The sequence below is a fragment of the Trichomycterus rosablanca genome, chromosome 11 (genome assembly GCF_030014385.1).
Source record: "Trichomycterus rosablanca isolate fTriRos1 chromosome 11, fTriRos1.hap1, whole genome shotgun sequence".
NCBI lineage: Eukaryota > Metazoa > Chordata > Actinopteri > Siluriformes > Trichomycteridae > Trichomycterus > Trichomycterus rosablanca.
Genome location: NC_085998.1, coordinates 27,963,100 through 27,980,463, shown reverse-complemented (window position 1 = coordinate 27,980,463; position 17,364 = coordinate 27,963,100). Strand labels below are relative to the sequence as shown.

Below are 17,364 nucleotides of genomic sequence, written 5' to 3'. Positions count from 1 at the left end.
TATAGCCAAACCTTTGGTCACTCGTGCCAATGCCAAACGTCGGTTTCAATGGTGCAAGGAGCGCAAATCTTGGGCTGTGGACAATGTGAAACATGTATTGTTCTCTGATGAGTCCACCTTTACTGTTTTCCCCACATCCGGGAGAGTTACGGTGTGGAGAAGCCCCAAAGAAGCGTACCACCCAGACTGTTGCATGCCCAGAGTGAAGCATGGGGGTGGATCAGTGATGGTTTGGGCTGCCATATCATGGCATTCCCTTGGCCCAATACTTGTGCTAGATGGGCGCGTCACTGCCAAGGACTACCGAACCATTCTGGAGGACCATGTGCATCCAATGGCGGTGCCGTGTATCAGGATGACAATGCACCAATACACACAGCAAGACTGGTGAAAGATTGGTTTGATGAACATGAAAGTGAAGTTGAACATCTCCCATGGCCTGCACAGTCACCAGATCTAAATATTATTGAGCCACTTTGGGGTGTTTTGGAGAAGCGAGTCAGGAAACGTTTTCCTCCACCAGCATCACGTAGTGACCTGGCCACTATCCTGCAAGAAGAATGGCTTAAAATCCCTCTGACCACTGTGCAGGACTTGTATATGTCATTTCCAAGACGAATTGACGCTGTATTGGCCGCAAAAGGAGGCCCTACACCATACTAATAAATTATTGTGGTCTAAAACCAGGTGTTTCAGTTATTTTGTCCAACCCCTGTATATACAGTGTATCACAAAAGTGAGTACACCCCTCACATTTCTGCAAATATTTTATTATATCTTTTCATGGGACAACACTATAGAAATAAAACTTGGATATAAGTTAGAGTAGTCAGTGTACAACTTGTATAGCAGTGTAGATTTACTGTCTTCTGAAAATAACAACACACAGCCATTAATGTCTAAATGGCTGGCAACATAAGTGAGTACACCCCACAGTGAACATGTCCAAATTGTGCCCAAAGTGTCAATATTTTGCAAACTGTTTGTGGGCTTTCTTGTGCGTCAGCTTCCTTCTGGGATGACGACCATGCAGACCGAGTTGATGCAGTGTGCGGCGTATGGTCTGAGCACTGACAGGCTGACCTCCCACATCTTCAACCTCTGCAGCAATGCTGGCAGCACTCATGTGTCTATTTTTTAAAGCCAACCTCTGGACATGACGCCGAACACGTGGACTCAACTTCTTTGGTCGACCCTGGCGAAGCCTGTTCCGAGTGGAACCTGTCCTGGAAAACCACTGTATGACCTTAGCCACCATGCTGTAGCTCAGTTTCAGGGTGTTAGCAATCTTCTTATAGCCCAGGCCATCTTTGTGGAGAGCAACAATTCTATTTCTCACATCCTCAGAGAGTTCTTTGCCATGAGGTGCCATGTTGAATATCCAGTGGCCAGTATGAGAGAATTGTACCCAAAACACCAAATTTAACAGCCCTGCTCCCCATTTACACCTGGGACCTTGACACATGACACCAGGGAGGGACAACGACACATTTGGGCATAATTTGGACATGTTCACTGTGGGGTGTACTCACTTATGTTGCCAGCTATTTAGACATTAATGGCTGTGTGTTGAGTTATTTTCAGAAGACAGTAAATCTACACTGCTATACAAGCTGTACACTGACTACTCTAAGTTATATCCAAGTTTCATGTCTATAGTGTTGTCCCATGAAAAGATATAATAAAATATTTGCAGAAATGTGAGAGGTGTACTCACTTTTGTGATACACTGTATATTTATATATAATAAAGCTGGAGAGGTTTTGACTGTCACTAGTAACAAGTAAACACTTGGTAGGGATTGAACCAGCGACTCTCTGAAAATGTTTCTAGGCTATGGCTTGCCGTATATTATGCTGACACCGACCAGGCATAACATTATGACCACTGACTGGTGAAGTGAATAACACCGATTATCTCTTCATCACGGCACCTGTTAGTAGGTGGGATATATTAGGCAGCAAGCGAAAGTTTTATCCTAACAGTTGATGTGCTAGAAGCAGGAAAAATGGGCAAGTGTAAGGATTCGACGACTAGACGACTGGGTCAGAGCATCTCCAAAACTGCAGCTCTTGTGGGGTGTTCCCGGTCTGCAGTGGTCAGTATCTATCAAAAGTGGTCCAAGGAAGGAACAGTGGTAAACCGGCGACAGGGTCATGGGCAGCCAAGGCTCATTGATGCACGTGGGGAGCAAAGGCTGGCCCGTGTGGTCCGATCCAAAGGTGATAGAAAGGTGTCAGATTACACAGTGCATCACAGTTTGTTGCATATGGGGCATCAAAAGGGGGACCAACACAATATTAGCAAAGTGGTCATAATGTTATGCCTAATTGGTGTATATAATATACGATTGATATCATTTTTTCTAACCTTGATGTGGTGAGAAATCTGGTTGGCAATGTACTCCTGAAAGCTTCCCTCCAGTCCGTGAAAAATGACATTCTGATACTGTTCAACCTAGACAATAAGCAAGGAGGGCAAACAATCAAGTGTTTCGCAATTAAAATAAACCACAGCATTATGTCAAAACACACAAGTCAATGACAGTGGTAAATGCCACTGCCCATTTCATTAGTCACCCAAAGTGAATTAGTTATTTATAAAAAGTACACTGGCATTGTGTTGCATCCTCTGTGTATGACTCAGCGTACCAGGCGCAAATAGTTCTGCAGTAGTTGGAGAGGGATCAGAGAATCATAGGTCATCTCATCCAGCGCACACTCGGACAGACCTGACAGAGAAAAATTATGACAGCAGATGTAAATCAGCATGTCTAAGCATTGTAGGATTGTATATCCACACTTTTACCCTTGACTAAACACCTTAATATGCTTTCATACAAGAACATTCTAGAGCTTAGGTCTTATTACTAGGTGGCGAGAAGGAACAGTAAAATGTGACAGCAGGATTGACCGTGTTCTATTTTTGGGAGCATGTGCTTAGGCATCTGTAGGAAATAATTATTTATGATAAAGGAACAATGTATTACAAGATATACTGCATTACCGCCATATTAAACAGCTGTTTATTATGTAAGTGTCAAATAAAAATTATGTAAAGCACCTTTGAGGTGAACGGAGATTCGATGGCTCAGGCGCTTACGGATTAGATCCCAAGGAGACTGGGCCAGCTCCTGTCCTGGTAGCCAGAGAGCATCACCTGCAGAAGAAACACACATGAATTATGAGTATCTACAAAATGACCAGGATCAGCACTGAACAGACAGACAGATAAAGATGTTTATACACCGATCAGCCATAACATTAAAACCCCCTCCTTGTTTCTACACACACTGTCCATTTTATCAGCTCCACTTACCATATAGGAGCACTTTGTAGTTAAACAATTACTGACTGTAGTTCATCTGGTTCTCTGCATGCTTTGCCTTTCATGCTGTTCTTCAATGGTCAGGACTCTCCCAGGACCACTACAGAGTAGGTATTATTTGTGTTAGTGTGTGTTGTGCTGGTATGAGTGGATAAGACACAGCAGTGCTGATGGAGTTTTTAAACACCTCACTCTGACTGCTGGACTGAGAATAGTCCACCAACCAAAAATATCCAGCCAACAGCGCCCCATGGGCAGAATCCTGTGACCACTGATGAACGTCTAGAAGATGACCAACTCAAACAGCAGCAATAGATGAGTGATCGTCTCTGACTTTACATCTACAAGGTGGACCAACTAGGTAGGAGTGTCTAATAGAGTGGACAGTGAGTAAACACAGTATTTAAAAACTCCAGCAGCACTGCTGTGTCTGATCCACTCATACCAGCACAACACACACTAACACACCACCACCATGTCAGTGTCACTGCAGTGCTGAAAATGATCCACCACCTAAATAATCCCTGCTCTGTGGAAGAACAGCATGAATGGGGGCTAACAAATCATGCTGAAAAACAGATGGACTACAGTCAGTAATTGTAGAACTTCAAAGTGCTTCTATATGGTAAGTGGAGCTGATAACATGGACAGTGAGTGTAGAAACAAGGAGGTGGTTTTAATGTTATGGCTGATCGGTGTAAGTAACCAACATGTTTTATCAGTGGTCACCAGGTGGAGCCATCTGGGTCATTTCTGTGTGGAGTTTGCATGTTCTCCCTGTGTCTATGTGGGTTTCCTCCGGGAGCTCCGGTTTCCTCACACAGTCCAAAGACATGCAAGTGAGATGAACTGGAGGTACAAAATTGTCCATGACTGTGTTTGACATTAAAGGACTCGAACTGATGAATCACGGGTCACCACAGCAGTTCTGGTCTCCAATGGCTAGGCTGTTTCATGTCCATGCAGACCGCTGAGATTTGATCCCCGGATCTTAACGATAGTGGGCTAGGGTATTTTACTGCTGCGACAACCAAGGGCCTTGTCCTTTCAGACATCATGATGTAGGATTTCATGCTTATTATTTTATCCTTGAAGGTACTCTACAAACTACCTAATGTAAAACTAAGAAGAGCTAATTACGTATAAACAAAACCGAACCAAACAAGCTTGTGAGAAGGAAAAGGTCAGAGGGGTAAAAGTGAACTTGGGTTTATTTTTAGTAGTTAACCCTCAGGTCCAGCCAAGCTCAGTTAGTTCTTGAAGCCAGCCTGTTCCCTACTTGGCTCAGTGTCACCTTGGATAACAACCAAGAACTGAAAGTTTTTAAAGTTAGCCCGTGTGTCTAATTATATTAAAAGTATGCTGGTTTGGAAGGGCAAATGTTTTTGTTTATTTGTAAGTGTGAGAGGGCGTGTGTATGCATGTGGCACACCTATTTTAAACACTATTGCTGTTAAGTCCTCAACAGTTACAGAAGTAGTACTGGCTAATCATGATATCCAACAAACATAAACTGGCCACTTTATAAGGAACATCATATTTATTCTAGATAGGACCCTGCTCTGATTTCAGAACACTCACTTACGGGGTGAGTGCTGGACTCTATTCCAGCTCTTAATGGGCGCAAGGCACCAGAAACACCATGGAGAGGATGCCAGTTCATCGCAGGGCAGACACATACACACACACACACCTAAGGGCATTTTTTGTTTCTCCAATTCACCTCACTAGATGTCTTTGGACTGTGGGAGGAAACTGGAACACCCAGAGGAAACCCACACGGACACGGGGAGAACATGCAAACTCCACATAGAAAGGACCCAGTCCGCTCCACCTGGGGATTGAACCCAGGACCTTATTGCTGTGAGGCGACATTGCTACCCACCGAGCCACTTGTACTTGTGCTTTATGACGTTTAAAATTTCTGTTGGTAATAGGCTTTAATGTTGGTGCTTAGCAACAATACAAACAGGCTGTGGCATTTACAGGCACAAGCAGCGGGATATTCCGCTAGCACACCAGCGCTGAGATTCTGAACTCCTCGGTTCGAAACTCGGCGTTGCCACCGGTCGGCTGGGCGCCATCTAGCGAGCATAATTAGCAGTGCCTGCAGCAGATACTAATTGGCCACCGTATCTGCTAGGGCGGGATGACCGGACTATGTGTAGATGGGATCTTCATACGCTGTGCAAGGGACCCTGTTTGGTGAAAGAGACGCCTGTGTAGAATGCAGGGGTTAGAAGAGGAGGGACGAGCAGCGACATGCTCTCCTCGGATGCAATCGGGTATCCCTCAGCAGCAAAAATTGTGATATTTTGTATGTATCAAGGCTTTTTGTAAAAATCAGGTGGTAGCTGGGGCAAAAAAGAAATAAAATATATAATTAAATATTAATAATTAAAAAACGCTGGTCACAGAAGGCATGTGTAAACCCACCAGCCTCCTCAGTGCAATAAACAGGGGTCACCAAAGGGCACAAAGAAATTGTATATATCCAAAATTCGGACAATGTAAAAACAGGGAAGGAAACTCTAACAAACAATAACACTCGGGTACATGCTGTTAATAACAAATAAATACAGTGTTACCTTGTAACTCCACGTCCCCTAAACTCAAAATCTTTGAAACTCAACGCTCATCATCGAGAAATTTGTACCCTTAAACACGACGTGTGCGGCTACTGCTTTGCTCAGCGCTTGGCTGGAGCGGTGCGTTAAAACGTCATCAAAGTGCGAATATGAGACAAATCTGCATTTGTGTGGAATAACCATCAGATTCACTCTGAAAGCTCCACATGTATCTGTGTTTAGCTGGATTTTCCTCAGTTTCATTTTTAAACTTGTGTTATAGCTCAGGGTGCTGAGAAATTGTAAGAATCAGCCTTTCCAAACGAGAGTCTAAAAACGCTTATTGTTAAAAAAAAGGCTTAATGTGACAATGTATTAAAAGAACGGCATAGAAACACTAAACTTCTCTTAATTATTACTCTATTATTAGTTCTCTCCACTAATGAAATTCCACGCTCGTTGTTTTAGTACAATAAGTCACGTTTCCATAGAAAATAACGGCACAGCCAGCGCAAAAGCACTCACTCATGGCGCTCATCTCCATGATTAAGAAGCGTAAGGAAACAATAAAGAAGTAAACGTAAAGTGCAGGTTTTATTGTATTTTTCAATTGTATTTCAGTGTTTTAATATTATATTTGTGTTATTTTCAGTGTATAAGTGTCAAAAACAACCCCATTATTTTACATTAGCCTAAAATATATGCAGTTCCACAGGACCATGGAACGTATTAATAGGTTTCCCATACATCCTTATGGGGAAAAAAAACCCTTGAAACTCAACACCTTTTAAACGTAATGCCACTCCCAGAACGTCGAGTTTCAAGGTACCACTGTATACTTTCGCCAGCATTACTCTCATCACTGATTATTCTGCTAGAACTGTGAGTCAAGCCATGCTTTATTCCTTATCGTAACTAACATTAACTAACTATAATATACAAAGAATATACTACATAATATTATATAGAATACACACATGTGAACATACAACACATTGTTTCTATGTAAAAAGAATATGTGCACCTCATCTAAAATGCTGAGACGAGGAAATTAAAACTTGATCTATGACCAAGAGAAATTTAGCGAGCAACAGCTGTTCAGTGGGTTGAGTTTCCTCGGATAGCAGGCTGACCAACCACAAACACGTTTCTCCTCTTTATATCGTTTACCACAAGTCATCCGTAATCGTTAAGCAATCCACACCACACACAGAAGTGCAGCTCTTTTCACACTGCACATGGCAGCACCACATCATTATTAGTTTCTATTTTTAGCTTTTAGAGGTAACTATAATTAAAAATGTAAAAGGTTATCGAACAGTGCAAGCTAACTTACTCTGATTAGTTTTAATGTAACACCAACAGAAAGAACACAGTGTAGCGAGGTAATGCAGTAGTTTTTAACCAACAAACTGACTTTAAAGTAGTTGAGAATTCTATTATAATATTTCAATATTTATTTATATACAATACACCTCACTGTCACTGCTGGACTGAGAATAGTCCGCCAACCAAAAATATCCAGCCAACAGCGCCCTGTGGGCAGCGTCCTGTTACCACTGATGAAGGTCTAGAAGATGACCAACTCAAACAGCAGCAATAGACGAGCGATCGTCTCTGACTTTACATCTACAAGGTGGACCAACTAGGTAGGAGTGTCTAATAGAGTGCACAGTGAGTGGACACAGTATTTAAAAACTCCAGCAGCGCTGCTGTGTCTGATCCACTCATACCAGCACAACACACACTAACCATGTCATTGTCACTGCAGTGCTGAGAATGATCCACCACCTAAATAATACCTGTTCTGTAGTGGTCCTGTGGGGGTCCTGACCATTAAAGAACAGGGCGAAAACAGGCTAAAAAGATATGTAGAGAAATAGATGGACTACAGTCAGTAATTGTAGAACTACAAAGTGCTCCTATATGGTAAGTGGAGCTGATAAAATAGACAGTGAGTGTAGAAACAAGGTGGTTTTAATGTTATGGCTGAACAGTGTATGTGATTATGATGCACTACTAAGGTAAAATGTCAAAATTATTGTTGTAGCAGTACATATGCTAAAGATAAGCTGAATAAGAATTAGGTTTTAAAGCATATAAATAGTATTTTTAATAAGTATTTTAAGACTGACTTACCTATCTTCACAGAGGCCACACTGTCTGAGGAGAGGCCCATAGGTATGTCCTCTCCTCCTAGCCCTTCTTGTAGCTCCCAGTTCCCACATATCAGCTGCAGGTGACTGGTCAGCAGGTTATTAAGAATCTGCACTAACTCCAGCCAGCTGGTGAACCGCTGGATGATAACTGTGCCAATGGTGGACCCATCTTCCAGCAGTTCGACAGGACACAGGGACTGGGGTGAGCCTAAATGCACCTGCACCACTACCCTGTAGCAGTCTGACATAAAGAGGCATCAGTGAGCACGATTTTACCAGCAAATCCTCATCACGAACATCAATTTGTTTAAAAAGTATAAGCATCATAATGGTGAGTTTTAAATTCAAACCAGATCATTTAGAGAAGACAGGGATAAGGGCCTTGCTCAAGGACACAACACTAGCTGCATAGCAGAGTATGGATTGTTGATTCAAATCCAAGCTCTGCTATGCAGCCACTGTTGGGTCCTTGAGCAAGGCCCTTAACTCTGCTCCGGGGGTGCCGTACAATGACTGATCCTGCACTCTGACCCCAGCTTCCAAACAAGCTGGGATGTGCAGGAAAAGAATTAATTGTACTGTACAGCCATAACATTAAAACCACCTCCTTGTTTACACTCACCGTTTTATCAGCTCCACTTACCATATAGAAGCTCGTTGTAGTTCTACAATCACTGACTGTAGTCCATCTATTTCTCTACATACCTTTTTAGCCTGCTTTCACCCTGTTCTTCAATGGTCAGAATCCCCACATGACCACCACAGAGCAGGTATTATTTGGGTGGTGGATCATCCTCAGCACTGCTGTGACAATGACATGGTCGTGGTGTGTTAGTGTGTGTTGTGCTGGTATGAGTGGATCAGACACAACAGCACTGCCGGAGTTTTTAAATACCGTGTCCACTCACTGTCCACTCTATTAGACACTCCTACCTAGTTGGTGCACCTTGTAGATATAAAGTCAGAGACGATCGCTCATCTATTGCTGCTGTTTGAGTTGGTCATCTTCTAGACCTTCATCTTAATCAGTGGTCACAGGACGCTGCCCACGGGGCGCTGTTGGCTGGATATATTTTTGGTTGGTGGACTTTTCTCAGTCCAGCAGTCAGAGTGAGGTGTTTAAAAACTCCAGCAGCGCTGCTGTGTCTGATCCACTCATACCAGCACAACACACACTAACATACCACCACCATGTCAGTGTCACTGCAGTGCTGAGGATGATCCACCACCCAATTAATACCTGCTCTGTGGTGGTCCTGGGAGAGTCCTGACCATTGAAGAACACTGAAGAACAGCATGAAAGGGGGCTAACAAAGCATGCAGAGAAACAGATGGACTATAGTCAGTAATTGTAGAACTACAAAGTGCTCCTATATGGTCAGTGGAGCTGATAAAATTGACAATATGTGTAGAAACAAGGAGGTGGTTTTAATATTATGGCTGATCGGTGTAAATACCACAAGGATCACAGTGTAGTGCACATGCAAAAACACACTCACCCAGGTTTTCCAGCAGGTTTTTGCAGTCGTCAGTGGCCACGTCATGTATCGTGCGATTACATTTATCCCTCTTCTCAATGTCATGTTGGCTGTGGCTACACAACACTTCCAGGCATTTCTAAAAACACACCATAGATGTGAAGGTTAAATTCACTCAACTGTTACTTCTCTAAGGTACTGTGCACTGACTTTATCCATCGGGGTGTTGTGCTGCTGTGCAACAGGAAATAAAAAAAATGGGACTGGTTGACCAGACTTTAAAGGGGCCTTGAGTGACTTTTACCAGACCACTGAAGTCGTGCATCATTCTGTAGTCCTCGTTATGCCCATATTTGGAGACCCGGGTCTAACTCAGATTTCCTATGGGGAATTTGAACGGGGTTTTCAAAAAATCGACTCTAACGCATCCTGTGCTAAATAAACATGTTCAGAACCCTATACGTTTTGTCCTGTGTACATTTTTCTTCTGTACATCACTGGATCCCCTGAATTACGAGGTTGTTAAAGGGTCGTAATACTAATAATGCTACACGTAAGCTAATGCTACTGCGCATTAATTAGACGTCACTGAACTACACCAATCGAATTGACTGAAAGAGCGGCCCGCGTTTGTTGAGTACAACCAAAAGCATAACACCCAACCATCCTCGCTTTCTACTTTAATGTAGCTAGCTACTAAAAATATCAACCAAAACATGTGAATATCACTCCACTGTTACACTGGTGGATCGCGCTGCTTCGTGCGGTTATTTAAGAGGCTTATGAAAGAAAAAAAAAAGAAAACATTAAGAGGCTTCCAGTTTAGTGACGTCAATTCAGTGCGCAGTAGCATTAGCTTACATGTAGCAATATTCATAGTTTGACTCTTTAACGACTTCATAATTCAGAGGATCCAGTGATAATAGACAGAAGAATCTCCATAAAACAAAACGTAACAGCTCTGGAACAATTTTTTATGACTACAGGATGCGAAAGAGGCAATTTTCTAAATCTCAGTTCATATTTCTCATTCAAAATTTCTCTTAGACCCGGGTTACCAAATATGGGCATAACAACATCGCGTGGCCTACAAAATGATGACACAACTTCAGTGGTCTATTCTGTCACACACATCCTGTAAAGTGGCCTTTCTCTGGTTTAGTCATGGTGCTGTTAAAAATATTGACCTTGTTGACATAATAAAATGAAATAAAATTCCAACAATCGATAGTTACACAATTTATCATGGAAATGCAAAGTATTATACACCTCATACATCATCAACATTTTTTACATCCCCCTTTCTTACTGTTTGTATTTTTTCCATAATGCAATGCCAGTGCTGGGGTCAGCATATGACTACATAAAGGCTTAAGGGATTTTTCCCCCTCAAAACCAAACTAGCATGGAGTGGTTGAGTGCATTGTCTCAGACTCAGGTTTCCCATTGATAGTAGGTCCCATTTACCCCACCCCCTTCTTCTAATCACTACTTTGTGTGTGTGTTGGACTATACAGTGATGCAAAGAGTGTGTTCAAAAACCTAGTGAGCTGCCTTGCTGTCGTACTGCTCGTAGATGCCTGAGTAGAGAGGATTCTAATAAGTCATCAACTTATAAGTCAGGTTATTCGAACGCACTACTTAAACAGTGATTACAGCGATTCCATCAAGTTTTCGCTTACTAAGCTAACACAGTTAGCCTCATGCTATTCAAACCAATGGGATGAGGTGGCACAACGCGCTAGCATGTCAACTAACATCTCCCTCTGAGTACTGAAAACAGTTACATTCGCTGACAAGCCCGAATTTGCAAATAAATGACACTTGTACAATTAAAAATCAATAAGAATTTATTTACGCTTGAAAATAACTCGTTCGTTGCTCCACATCCGTCCGCCATGTTTTTTTATTTTTTTTGTGAGAAAAGTTGTGCGGCAGATTGCCTTCAGAACTAAGGCAGCATCGGATGCTCCCTCGTTATTCAGGCAAAATTTCGTTCAGATTTAAGGTGGCTTAGTAGGCAGGATTTTAAGGCATCTAAGAATTCAAACAGCCTACTTCTCGAGAGCGTGTAGGATGACGTAAAGTACCGTCTATGTAGAGAGCTCACTAGGTTTTCGAACACACCCAGAATGTGCGTTTTTTTAATACATTTTTAAAAAATGTAAAAAAATACTTTAAAATCACAGTGCCGCAATAACATATTTTAAACTTAAAACAGGAACCTACAAGAGCTTTTAGGAGGGTGGGACCTCAGGGTAATGTCCCTCATTGAGTGACTTAATAGTTTTTATTTTTTTTTATTTTTTTTGCATTTTCTCCCCTTTTTCTCCCCTTTCAGCATGTCCAATTGCCCAATTTGCATCACGCATCCTTTCTGCCTCTGCCGATCTCTGCCCTGACCGAGGAGATCGAAGCTAACCCACATCCCCTTCGACATATGAGCAGCAAGCCGCATGCATCTTGCCACCCATACATTGACGAGTGTGGCGCCACCTAGCGTTGCGTGCGGAGAGACACACCCTAAGAGCACTCCTTCCTCATCTCTTTGTAGGAGCCTCTAATCAGCCAGCAGGTCGTAATTGCACCATTCTGACCGAGAGAGACCCACTTCCGACCGTAGTCCCGCCCATCTGAACAACAGGCCAATCGTTGTCCATATAGCCGCTCAGCCCCGGTCGGTGAGGCAGAGCTGGATTCGATACGAGGTACTCGAGATCCAGCTCCGGTTGCAGCGCTTGTTTTTACCGCTGCGCCACCTGAGCGGCTATGGTTTTTATTTTATTTTTAAAAAAAAATTTCTTGTTCTCCCAGTTTAGCGAGGCCAATTAGTCTTTCACTGCTGGGCACCCCGATCACATCCGAGAATGCTATATTTGCCCAACATGTGCTCCCTCAAACGTGTGCACAGTCCACTGACCCCTTTTTATTCGCCCATACTTTGGTGGATTTGTGTGTCTCATGCACGGAGAGTCACACACTGATCTCTACGTTCCTCCACTTCTGTGCAGGCACCTCGGGCCTCTTACGCATTTTAGGCCAATTGTGCCTGCTAGGGGCGCCCAGCCGACTGGCAGCAAAGCTGAGATTTAAACTTGCACGTCACGCTTGTCAAACCAAGTCTTTATAGACCTCACTTAATGCACAGAAATACACTTATAAAGAAACCAAAAAAGTTTAAAGTATATAATTTATACTGATAATGAATTTTATATCAGGTGTAAATCACCAGACCTCAAAACATTTAGCCATACAGTGTACATATAGCAAGCTGGCAAGTTTCTAAAAGCCTAAGCTAAAAGCCTACATCTTATTACTACTGAGTAAATCACAACAACACGCTTTGGTAGCGTTTTTTTTTTTGGCATGCTAAGGGTCAGTGCCATGCATAGTGTATTCCTGAATGATTGTTAAGTCTCTATCACCTTGTAGCCTCTGGATGCAGCGATGTGGGCAGCGGTCCAGCCCTCCTGGTTGGCATGGTTAAGAATGACACCAGTCATCACTGGCCTAGGGTGTGTGTCCTCAGTGTCTTGGTTGAGCGCTGAACCATCCATCTTGTCCTGAGGAAATGGATGGTACAGCAAAAGCTTCAGGGGATCCACATGACCCATGATCACTGCGGCGTGAAGTGCTGTGCAGCTTTCCTGCGAGGAACAAATCCACTAATGAATGAATGTAGAACACAAAGACTCAAAATACTTACACTGTGCTTTAGTTTAAAGCACAAATCTAAAAACAAAGCTTAGAATCAAAGCACTGGCATCACCGAATGGTCAGGTTTAAATGACGACATTATCAAAAGGTGTGGTTAAGCATGCTGCTGGAATATCCAACAAATGAACTTCTCTTATCATCTTGTGATGTAGTTTAGCACATTTTCAGTTTGTGCTTATAACAAAATGTATATTTTAGTAAATCACAGTAGTGAACAGTCTGCCAGATTGGCTATGTCTAAGGGGGGGGTTAGGGGTGTTTTCGGAATCTGTGATGAATTTTTAAAAATATTTTCTGTTACATTAAGAAAATGCAAATGGTTTAAAATTCCTAAATGAAAGGATTCACTTGAACAGGGATGAAGATATTTAAATCAAACAGTGATTCAGAGATGTGCAGAAGAAATCTGGCAAAAGATCAGGAATGAATGAGACAGACAAAATAAGACTAAATACTACTCATCAAGAGCATACAGAATATGTAAAAGCAATTTAAATACAAGTTTACGGTTTACTTATACACAATCCCATTGTAAACAATGCAGTCTATCCAAAAACATCCATTTAAATGCAACAAGAGAAACTCACAGCCGTGATGTGGGAGCGGTTCGCTCCAGCATCCAGAAGAGCTTTGACACATTCTGTGCTACCATGCTTGGAGGCCAGGATTAGAGCAGTCTGCCCTCCTATACACTCACGCTCCACATTCACGCCGTGGTTCAGCAGAGCCCTCACACACCTGTAAGCAAACACACAGATCACAGGATGACAATGGCGTGTTCATTATTCAACGGTGTTGAGTCCTGCTTGTATAATCATGTCAGAAGGTCAGGTCAAACTGTGACTTAGACAGGCAAATCATGACATCAGTGACAGCAAGCATAAGGGACAGGCTTTCGGTCACAAGGGGTACTATTTACAGCACAAACTGTCTTTTAGATCCTCTATCTTTCTTTATGGGTCAACATGCTGCATAATTAATCCTTTCTTTACTCTTTTCTTTAATTGTAGGGGTTTCATGACAGCAGCAGAGAACATGAGATCAGAGAGAAGTGCTTACCCATGGTGGCCATTAGCAGCAGCAATGTGTAAAGAAGTAAATCCATTTTCATCAGAAGCATCAGCAGATGCCCCCAAACTCAGCAGCAGATTTAAGCATTCTGCACGACAAAAAGAACTTCATTTTAAGACAATGTTGGGATATAAAGGGTCTGTTCGAAAACCTAGTGAGCTGCCTTGCTGTCTACTGCCTACCTAGGCAGCTGCCTAAGTAGTGAGAATTCTAATAAGACATCGAACTTATAAGGCAGGTTATTCAGACACACTACTAAGACAGTGATAACCACGATTACGTCACCGCAGTTTTCGCTTACTAAACTAACATAGTTAGCCTCAGGCCATTCAAAACCAAAGGGCTGAGGTGGCACAACCTGCTAGCATGCCAGCAAGCCAGCAAATAAATGACACTTGTACACCTTCATACGAATACAAAATTAATGAGAGGCCGCTCAGGTGGCACAGCGGTAAAGAGACACGCTGCAACCAGCGCTGGATTCTGGGTACCTTGTATCGAATCCAGCTCTGCCTCACTGGTTCGAGGCCGAGTGGCTGTATGGGCAACGATTGGCCGGTTGCTCATGTGGGGGGTGGGACAAAGAACCGGATGTGGGTCTCTCTCTGTCAGAATGCGATTACGACCTCTGCCGGCTGATTAGAGGCGCCTGCACAGAGATTAGGAAAAAGTGCCCTAAGGGTGTGTCTCTCCGCATGCAACGATAGGTGGCGCCAAACTCATCAATGTGCGGGTGGCAAAAATGCATCCGGCTGCTGCTCATGTTTCGGAGGGGATATGGGTTAGCTTCGATCTCCTCGGTCAGGGCAGGGTTCGGCATAGACAGAGAGGAAGCACGATGCAAATTGAACAATTGGATGCGCTAAAAGGGGGAGAAAAAGGGGGAAATAAAATGTAAAAAATTAAAAAATTATGAGAATTTATTTACATTTGAAAAGAAGGGTGGCACGATGGCTAGTTGGGAAGCACTGTCGCCTCACAGCAAGAAGGTCCTGGGTTCGTTCCCCAGGTGGGGTGCATGTTCTCCTCGTGTCTGCGTGGGTTTCCTCCGTGTGCTCCGGTTTCCTCCCACAGTCCAAAAACATGCAGCCAGGCTAACTGGAGACACTGAATTGTCCTATGCTACCTAGCCGCTGGGCTGCATAAACCAGCGCATTGTGGTGCCAGTCCCAAGCCCGGATAAATAGGGAGGGTTGTGTCAGGAAGGGAATCCGGATAATCACGATCCGCCGGCGACCCCTAACGGGAGCAGCCGAGGAAATAGAGATTTACATTTGAAAAGAACTTCGTTTGTTGCTCCGAAATAGTCAGCCATACTTGTAATTTTTGGTGAGAAAAGTTGTGCCGCACTGAATGCTGGGATTGGCTTCACCGCTAAGGAGGAATCAAATGCTCCATCGTTCTTCAGGCAGTTTATCGCTTCAAAATAAGGCACCTCATAAGGCAGCATTTTAAGGTATCTATGAATTCGGACAGCGTTCTTCAGGGGAGCGCGTAGGATGATGTAAAATGCTGTCTATGTAGAGGGCTCACTAGGTTTTCACACAGACCCATAGTGTCACAGTGTTATTCTTTAACACTGAATATGTGCAGTATGCAATTAGAAACAACCTTTAGCAATAGTAACCTAGCATCTGTCAGATGGCTAACCTGTTTTGAGTATCAGAGACTTATTTGCATCAGAACATTCCTAGAGACTGATTGAATAGTAGTGAAATGTAATGTGTTTTGCAATGACCCCAATTATATATAAGAAATATAAGCACAACAGCATGGTATACTAGCTGCTAATCGACATAGCAAACCTTTGTTACAGTACAAATACGTGGGAATTCATATTTTTTATTTTTATTATTTCATCCTTTTTCTTCTGAATATAGTCGTGGCTAATTCCCCGACTGTAATTTCCCCCACCGCTGCAGACCAGCACCCTGCCAGAAGAAATCCACACCCTCCCACTGCTTCTTTTCACCTGCCAGAGACAGCGTCTTACAGACAGCACTATAGTGTATGAAGAGTCACACAGTGCTATCCATCAAAGATCTTTTGTGCTGGTGCTTCAACCATTCGACAGAAGCCACAACTGCAGAAGCAATGAGTGACCTGTTCGACCACTCCTCCTTTCAGACACAGCCAATTGTGCCTGTGTGGGCACACAAATGGTGGAAAGCACAGCATACATCTTTTTTTTTTTAAATACATCTTTAAAGCTCTAATAAACAATAGATGTTTATATTAAGCAATCATTTTAAAATGTTATCACTCGGGTGGTACAGAAATCAACTGTCCTAGCCCACTACTGCTAAGATCCAGAGTTTAAATTCCCAGCTATGCTATTGGCCGCTCAGGCATCTACCTACACTATGCTTGAGTGGGGGCTACAAGAACCTGTAATGGAACAGAATCCTGTTCTAGTGTGTTACTGCATTGTGCCCAATGATTCTGTGGAAACTAGACCCACAGCAACTCTGAGCAGGATAAAACAGTGGTAAAACATGAAAATGAATAAAATGAATGGAAATTTGGCAAAGCTGGCATTTAGGAAGCAGGTCAGCAATGTCTGTTAAGTAAATAAACTCCCAATAAACATGCTTGTATTGTTCACAAATACAAATAAGCAAAAATGTCATACCTGAGAATGAATTTATATTGCTACATATATTTCTGCTTTTTTACTACTAGTAGCCAAATATTTTAAACAGGGTTGTCGTTAATTGCGTTAATTAACGCGTTACAATTTTAATCATGATTTAAAAAATTAATCGAGAATACTTTTTTTTTTCCCCCACTTTTTTTTCCTCCAACTTTTATCCCCATTCTAATCGTGTCCAATTCCCCTGATTGCGTCCTGTATACTGATTCAACCCTTTTTGCCGCTGACTGAGGACGCCACTCAACTGACTTGCGCCCCCTCCGGCACGCAGTCAGTACAGCCTGCATTTTTCACCTGCACGAGCCGAGTTCATACACCGAGAGACACTGCGCACGGAGGGCCTCAATGTTATTCCTCAGCCCTGTGCAGGCGCCGTCAGTCAACCAGCAGGG

The 17,364-nt window shown here is 42.9% G+C and overlaps 1 protein-coding gene across 1 annotated transcript in view; it reads right to left on the bottom strand.

Moving 5' to 3' along the window:
• The window catches only part of cttnbp2 (cortactin binding protein 2), a 105,558-nt gene that overhangs the window by 18,930 nt on the left and 69,264 nt on the right, over positions 1-17,364 (bottom strand). The window contains exons 6-13 of the mRNA XM_063004130.1: positions 14,308-14,407; positions 13,836-13,986; positions 12,957-13,178; positions 9,553-9,670; positions 8,034-8,294; positions 3,064-3,159; positions 2,652-2,731; positions 2,371-2,457 (exon numbers count right to left, since the gene is read on the bottom strand). Coding sequence (XP_062860200.1) covers positions 2,371-2,457; positions 2,652-2,731; positions 3,064-3,159; positions 8,034-8,294; positions 9,553-9,670; positions 12,957-13,178; positions 13,836-13,986; positions 14,308-14,407 — 1,115 coding nt within the window. The remainder of the gene's footprint in view (positions 1-2,370; positions 2,458-2,651; positions 2,732-3,063; positions 3,160-8,033; positions 8,295-9,552; positions 9,671-12,956; positions 13,179-13,835; positions 13,987-14,307; positions 14,408-17,364) is intronic.